The sequence below is a fragment of the Sorghum bicolor genome, chromosome 10 (assembly GCF_000003195.3).
Source record: "Sorghum bicolor cultivar BTx623 chromosome 10, Sorghum_bicolor_NCBIv3, whole genome shotgun sequence".
NCBI lineage: Eukaryota > Viridiplantae > Streptophyta > Magnoliopsida > Poales > Poaceae > Sorghum > Sorghum bicolor.
Window position 1 is genome coordinate 5,785,824 of NC_012879.2, and position 8,345 is coordinate 5,794,168.

The 8,345-nt window shown below is 46.0% G+C and overlaps 1 protein-coding gene across 1 annotated transcript; it reads left to right on the forward strand.

The window, feature by feature from the left end:
• Positions 5,306-8,235, forward strand: LOC8065451 (ethylene-responsive transcription factor 1). Its single transcript, XM_002436586.2, has 3 exons — positions 5,306-5,767; positions 6,947-7,795; positions 7,883-8,235. Exons 1-2 carry the CDS (start codon positions 5,497-5,499, stop codon positions 7,750-7,752), a joined length of 1,077 nt encoding a protein of 358 aa, XP_002436631.1. The 5' UTR covers positions 5,306-5,496; the 3' UTR covers positions 7,753-7,795; positions 7,883-8,235.

An 8,345-nucleotide genomic window follows, 5' to 3' on the forward strand; every position in this document is an offset into this window, starting at 1 on the left:
ACGTGGCGGCGACTAGCACTGCCGGTGCACGCCTCCCGTCGTCGTGGGCGGCGACCGGCATGAGCACTTGCAAAGGTTCTAGGCGAAAGCTCAACTCAGATCATGTCCGGGCCAGTGACAAGATTAAAGGTGTCGTTGAAGAACTTTTAACCGCTTCATCTCATGGGCCAATCATTGCAGCTCTTCGTTAACACAAGGCCCAGGCGAAAGCCTTGCCAAGCTTCTGCTTGGCGGACGATGATTACGTTCTAACGTCATTTACCTCTCTAGAGGCATCGTCGCAGAGCGCACGTGTCTCGCGTATGGTAGTCCTTGCTTATCGTCTTTGTATTTGTGGTTCTATCACTTTTCGTCCTAGGGTTAGGATTGTTTGGTGTTTTTGAAGTTTCTTCCTAAACTTTTGTAGAATTTATATCAAGCTGTTTTGGGCTACCTAGTATATATTGAGGTGGGGGAGTAATCCTCCGGTAACATTAAAAAAAACTTCACTCCATCACCGTGCCGCGCAGCCTGCACTGCTCACTGCCGGCTTACCATATCCGACCCTACTGTAAGTACGTTGTACCGGTAGGAAACAAGCGGTCTTCCTAAGATCTACAGTACAGTAGTACATCTGATCTTCCCACTACCACACGCTACTCGGCAATACGGCACGAACATGGACGAATTCACGGGCGATCTCACACTTTCCACCCGCGGTGCGCGCCCTTGCGCGACGTGACGGTGGCCGGATCTATCGCTGCGGCCGTGCCTGCGAGGGACGAGGTCGAGGCCGGATACCGGAGATGAACACGGGACGGCGGCACCGGCACGTGGTGGCCACGTTCATTCGTACTAGGCGGTGCCTGGCGTGTCGTCACCTTTGCCTTTGCCGACCTCGTCGGGCGTACCGCGTACGTACCAGTGATGAGGCGGACCGCGGGCCGACCCCCGTCCGTCCTTGGGTCCATGCACCGCGCTCGCCCCCTCTTCTCATCGAACGAAGCTCACGCGCGTGCCTGCCGAACCTGCCGTTTGTCCCCCCTTGGCCACTTCATGAGAGGCAGATCCAAGTCAAGTCCCATGGATGGATAGATTACCTATGCGCGTCGCAAGATTTCTCGTTATATCAAATCTTATTCTACGAAGTATTAAATATCGATAAAAATAACCAAATTGCATAGTTTAATTTGTGAGATAAGTTTTTTGAGCCGTCTATGATTAAACAATAATTGTTAAAGTAAATAAAAATACTACCATAACTATTTTGTAAAAATTTAAAATTTATGCAACTAAACAGGCCTTAGGTTCACACCAAAAACCCAAAAATTTTCAAGATTCTTCGTCACATCGAATCTTGTGGCACATACATAAAGTTTTAACTATAAATCACGAAACGAATTTTTTGACACTAGTTAGTCTATGATTGAACAATATTTGCCACAAACAAACGAAAGTGCTACATTACCGAAATCCAAAAAATTATCACATCTAAACAAGGCCTTAGTTGGTGGAAAAAGCTGGAAAAGGGGCGGGAGACGACGGCGTGTCGCATTGTGTAACCTCATGTTTTGTCGCCGCTCGCCACCCGGGCAAGAAGCATCCTGCAGGTTCATCGCACTTCCTTTCAGAGTCCAGGCGTCTAGCCACCCAGCTGCCGCGCCGACGAGGAGAGGCAAATTGAGCGGCAACACCCACCCACCGCCCGGTTCCCCGGTACAGTTGCGCTTGCGCGCGGCATCGCATGATTATTTGCTTGCGTTGCCCGTCGTCGGATATATACAGCAGCAGGTTCTCGCGCTTGCCCGTGCATGTCAGCTCAAGACTCGCTGGTGGAGTACAACTCTAGAAGCAGCTATATATGCTTTGTTCGATAGTTTCTGTAAAAATATACTCCTCCTCCTACTAGCATAATTATTGCACGCACACAAAAAAAAAACCAAGTTGCACAAATCAAGCAGCTATAATTGATTATTGCCACTGTTATAGCACTGGTGCCACCTTAATTGTCTGTTGTAAGTGGTTCGTACCACGAATTGTCTGCTGGCAGAAATGTCACGTCGGGCGCTACATATATATGGCCTTGGCCAGGCGGGGCAACTTGATGATGGTTGATGGCACGGCCTGCCAACAATCCCTGCTTTTTGGCAGATCGCGAAGATCACAAAGAGTCGCTTTCCTCGATATATTTTGAACAAGCCTCCACAGTAAAGTTGGTTGCGTCCGCTAATCAACCCACTGTTGCAACTAATACATGACCGATGACACATGTACGATAGACTCCAAGCAGTAGAAGATTATCATCGTTCCCCTGTCGTCACCACGTACGCGCGCGATGCCACTCCATCGATGGACTCTGAAGGTTTGTCAATCGGGTAGCCTAACATTTCAACCGACGGATCGGTCGCCCACATGCTTAGCAGTCAGCACACAGCTGGTCCGGCCGGCCGGTGAACCTTCACTCCTTCAGAGATTCGCAAGATGGAGTGGAGTCGTCAAACAATTTTCAGAGCCTACACCTCTCTCTAGTCTCTAGCTAGTAGAGTGCACGGAGCTGAGGCACGGCGGCTGAGAATTTTTGCGGGTGGCACATCAACGGTCTATGGTACCCTAATAAACCACCCTCGCCTAACGTAACACAGGAGAAAACCGATGAGGATGTTGGATTATATTCTCGTATATATAGCAATATCAAAGGTTGATTGATGTTTGTCACTTTTGCTGGCAAGGACACATGGTCCGTTTGACATCTTTTGGAAAATGCTGGGCTACTTATAGGAGTAGCTTGGAAAGGGACACGGTTCATGCACCACAAAGGTATATACGATTTTGGAAGCCTAGCTACAATTTGCAATGAGACTCTTTTCGATGCCAAAAACATTCTGAACATGGGTCTAGATAGGAATTCATGAAGAAAGACGAGGGAGAGAGATTGCTGAATAATGCAGGCCTATTTGGCTCGCCGAGGGGTTTCTTCCTGTAGTTTGTTTGGTCTTGGCGTCTTGCCAAGCATTTTGTAAGTCTAGAATTAATGTGTCCTAGCACTAGTTCTTTTTTTTTAAAAAAAAATACCAGGGACAAGCCCCTGTCCAGTTGCATTATTGCACAAGTTATTTGGTCAAAACTCAGAAAGATGTTCCATCCAACCCCCCACCCTGAAGACTCTACGTTTCTTCTTCACACACATGTCTATTTGTTTTTTTATTTGTCATGGAGGGACAAATTCGGGAAGTCTTTTAAATTTCAACGATACCCTTGGAGTTGGAGAAGTGCATGTGCAGATGTGCTCCACTTTCAAGCGAGATCACTTGCGAGTTGCCACGCAAAGAGGCATTGCTTGTGTTGAACACATGCCGCACCATAGCATGATTCCTTCAATCCTTCTTCCATGGGATGGTCGTCGGAGGCCTTCAAGTTTGAAGAAAAATGTGATCTCGGCTTTGACCAACTTTTTCAAGATTGGATCTTACTTCTTCTTTGTTCCAAATTATAAGATATTTCAGCTTTTCTAGATTCATAACTTTTGCTACATACCTAATGTATGTTATGCCTAGATGCATAATAAAAGCTATGAATTTAGATAAGCCAAAACACATCATGGCACTATATTGTCTTGCAGATTCTGATGCATCCATCGGACCAGGATAAGACAACATTTATCTATCCTATGTTTGCTTACCGACGGTTGCCATTTGGTCTATGTTTTATGTGGTTTCTGTGGAGGTTCCGTGCAAGCAGATTCTAGCCATTTGAATCAAAGATGAAAAAAGTCAAAACCAAATCAAATGAAATCCAAATAACCTAAAATTTTGCACACGCCTTAGTTAGGATGTTTTGAAGTTGTCCGCAAAAATTCAGCTTCGAAAAGTCACCATGAGCTTCAAAACATGATATGTTCGAAATTAGTGTGATGTATGCCTCATCACAACATTTTGTTGCATTGTAGTCAACTAAGAAAAAAAACATTGACATGTGTGCATTATTTAAAATCAAATAAACAATAGCATACTACTAGAACAAGCTTTTGACGAGTTATACTGGTTAGAGCAGTGTGCTCAGAGATCTTCCCTTGTTGGTACAACTTCTTATTCCGATGCCTAGGGGGCATCTTCCCCCTATGGTCGATTTTTAATAACACACTACTAGAAGGATGCATGATGCATATAATCATCGATAATACATAAAGTTAACATATTTTTTTTAGTCCTTGTTAGTCTATGCTTAGATATACGCTATGTCTAATATATGTTAAAAATCATGTATATAAAAAAATATAACGACATAAAATTTGGAATGAAAGAAAATCATGTATATAAAAAAAATATAATGGCATAAACTTTGGAATCAAAGAAAAATTTTCCTCTAACTTACCTATCTAGTCTTGGCCCGTTGGTCGTGGCCATGAGCTTGAGCATGCCAAAAAGATGGGAGAGAGAAGAGAAGCAATGCAATGGTATAGCTAAAGACAAACGCCAGCAAGCCTATTAGTGGTTCTATGAGTAGGGGGTAGATCTAGTGTGGGGACTCAAGCCCCCTCTACCCGTTGGAGCTCCATGGAGTTAATAGACAATGCTTAAATTGATAGTTTTAGTAGGATACTCGGATTACTTAGGAGATGTTTGGTTGCTAGCCATATTTTACCACAACTAACTTTAAGCAAGTGTGGCAAGCCACAAAAAGTGTGGCTAGCAAATTGGTTGCCACACTTTGCCATGCCTAAAGGAATATTGTCACACTTTTTAACTCTATGAAATGTGGAGCCCAAAAGAATCATGCCTAAACTTAGTTGTCAACCAAACACTTGCCAACTTAGTCAAACTTGCCTAAGGTAAAGTGTGGCAAACTGTAGCTAGCAACCAAACAGCCCCTTAAAGATGTCTATCACTGTTGAGGATGTACCTATTAGCAACTCTAAACCTGCTAATAGGACTAAGTATTAATAGCCATTCAACTAGCAGATCTGTTTGGATCTACTATTATTAATATTATATGCTATTTTTTAATGCTAATATAATGCATCCAAATATACCCATATTTTTAGTGCCAATTTTAACTGCTAATTTTGCTTGGCTTTGAGTCGCCTGAAATAGCAAGGCAAGGCCCGCTCACGCAAACGAAACGTGCTCCAACGAGGAGCAGCCGACAATTTTCTCCACGAGAAACCTCTCCCTCATCCAGCGCTTGTGCCAAGAAGATCACTCGATCACGGCCGTTGGCCCTGCATCAGACGGCCTCCGCCACGCTCCGTCGCCCCACCCAATCATCCACGCACACTTGTCGCCGCGCTGCGTCCCCCCACGCGTGTATTTAACACGCGCCCGAGCCCCACAGCCCACTCCTCCCACGCACTCCGCATTTCCGCCGCTTCCGCATCACGCAGACAAGCAAGCAAAGCTAGCGACCAACCCACCCCACCGCCCGCGAGCTCAGACTCAGATTCCCCTCGCGCACCGTCCCGTTCGGCCCCACAGCCCAGCGAGAGGGCCTGCCAGCAGCAGCAGCAGGCAGCAGCCAGCCATGTGCGGCGGCGCCATCCTGTCGGACATCATCCCGCCGCCGCCGCGGCGGGTCACGGCGGGCCACCTCTGGCCGGAGAGCAAGAAGCCGAGGAGGGGCGCCGGGGCCGGAAGGAGGAGGGCCGGGCCCCCCGTGGAGGAGGAGGAGGAGGAGGAGGACTTCGAGGCCGACTTCGAGGTGTTCGAGGTGGAGTCCGGCGAGTCGGAGCTCGAGTCCGAGGATGAGGCCAAGCCCTTCGCCGCCCCCAGGACCAGGAGCGCGCTCCCCAGAGGTATACGACTTGCCTCGTCGTCGCCGATTTGTTAACTGTGCACTGTATACATCGGTAGGTAGTTGGGAATTTCGGGCCACTGGGTTGGGGGTTCGTACTATTGTTTCGGTTTGTTTGCGATTTCGGAGGTAGATTTGGGTTCGTAGGTGCGTTGTTGCTTGGATCTGGGAGAATCGAGAAGCTAAATTTGCATAGCTTTTAATAGTTTACTCCGATTGCATCGGAAAGCTGTAGTACTGTAGTAGCTGCTGTGCTTTACTATTTCCTCTATAGGAGTTTCATTTCTGCAGTTTTTTTTTTCATCCGGTTCTTGGTTAATGCAGTGAGACCTTGTTGCCATGAATGATTGTTGCTGTTAGATCACTAGATTAGGACAGCGTACCTAATCATTTCCTCCAGCGTACCTGTTGCTAATCATGCATGGGTCTCGTGAATTTTTAGCTTAGTCCCCAATATTTTCCCCTTAGTCACGCATGTGTTGGTGTACTTCAAGGAATTTGTCCAGATGTCCAAAAAAAAGGAATTTGTCCAGATTGCGTCGGATCTATGGTTCTTCCTTCATGTTGACATTAAGGCCCTGTTTGGCACGGCTCTCCACTTCACTAGTGAAGCTGTTTTTTGTGCTTTAGCTCCATGAACAGCTTTATCAGTGGAGCTGGAGCCATTTTGGTAAACCGTTTGGTAAAACAACTCTTTCCAGAATGCCATGTAGGATGAGGTGAAGCCGGGAGAAGCCACTATTTTTGGCTCCTTATGAGAGCACGTTTTGAGGGGCTTCATTGATGGAGCCATTCTATTTTACCCCGTTTGGCACAAAACGGCTCCAAACGGCTCCTGAAGCCGCTGGAGAAGCCGTGCCAAACAGGCCCTAAATTGTGTCCGTTCATGTTCGAATTTACCTTGTGAACGAGGAAAACGAAGGATAATCGTGTGTACCAATCTGGCTATACATCAGCTTGATATGTCTGATTGAAGATTGGGAGTATTGTTCTGTTTATTTATTTATTTGTCTATCTATTTTGAATTCTTAATATTCATTTGTTGGCCAGTCTAGTAGAATTTGTATGCTCCTGTGCATCATTTACGCTTCAATTCTAAGTCTATACTATGGTATAGTAGCACACTTAATCTTTCATGGGCACAACTGATGTCTTATTTTGATCTCCTTCCTTGCTTCAGATGGATTAAACACTAGTGCAGTTGTTGTTGATGGCCCTGCTGCAAATTCAGTTAAAAGGAAGAGGAAGAACCAGTTTAGGGGTATCCGCCGGCGCCCATGGGGTAAATGGGCTGCTGAGATCAGAGATCCTCGCAAAGGTGTTCGTGTTTGGCTTGGTACTTTCAACTCTCCCGAAGAAGCTGCCAGGGCTTATGATGCTGAGGCACGCAGGATCCGTGGCAAGAAGGCTAAAGTCAACTTCCCAGATGAGGTTTCGACGATTCCTCAGAAGCACCGTGCTGGTCCTACCCCTCTGAAAGTGCCTGAGATGGACTTTGAAGAGAAGCCGATTATCAAGCCGGCAGTCAACAACATGACCAACTCAAATGCATATCACTACCCTGTTGTCGACCACAACATACCCGAGCCATTTATGCATACTCAAAACATGTCATTTGCTCCTTTCGTGAATTCTGCTGCTCCCATTCAGGAACCTTTCGTGAACCTGTCCTCAGACCAAGGTAGCAACTCCTTCAGTTGCTCAGACTTCAGCCTCGAGAATGACACCAGGACCCCTGACATAACGTCGGTAGTTGTTGGTGAGTCTGCGTTCGTCCAGAACACTGGTCCTGCTGTGGTGCCTCCGTTGATGGGGAATGCTAGTGTTGATCTCACAGAGTTGGATCCATATATGAATTTCCTGATGGACAGTGGTTCAGAGGACTCAATCAACACTCTTTTGAGCTGTGATGGATCCCAGGATGTGGTTAGCAACATGGACCTTTGGAGCTTTGATGACATGCCCATGTCTGCTGGTTTCTACTGAGGTTGAGGCCCCAGCGACTGGTGCTTGTACATAGGGACAAAGGGTAAGCATCTGCAGTAATAGAGATTGGCTCTTTCTAATACTTGCGATTTCCATTCCTTTAATCCTTTCTTCTCTCCCTGTGTTTCAGGAATAATGTTCTGGAGATGATGAAACGCTTGTGTGGCGTGCCTGCAGGCGTGCAGTAGCTGTGGTATTAGCAGTATATGCTTAGATGTTCAGTCACTTTCTTAAGTACACATTGGCGCTGGACATGTACCTTATTTGTATCCGTGACAACAACTATGTGTCTGCTCTTTTTTATTTTCCTGCCTTTACTTCAAAAATGGCTCTGAACTTTGCGAGCTTGTAGCCAAATATATGTGTATGTGCTTGAGTCTATATAGTTCATCCTAAGCTGCAATGTGATAGTCTTTGTAGGCATGCATGTGCGCGCAGCACGTCTATGAAAAAAGCATTCCTTCGAAATAGATGAAGTAACAATCAATTTTCTTCATAATGGATGATAAACAATCATTTTTTTTAGAAGTCAGTTTCTACGTATGTTTAAAATGTAGTCCCTCCGTCCCGTAATAAGTTCTTGTTTAGTTCCA

What these genes read in the sequence shown, in the direction of transcription:
- LOC8065451 (XM_002436586.2), top strand. Translation starts at nt 5,497, where the DNA reads ATGTGCGGCGGCGCCATCCTGTCGGACATCATCCCGCCGCCGCCGCGG. An exon ending in CAGGAGCGCGCTCCCCAGAG is followed by an intron (nt 5,768 to 6,946) that starts GTATACGACTTG and finishes TCCTTGCTTCAG; the next exon opens with ATGGATTAAACACTAGTGCA.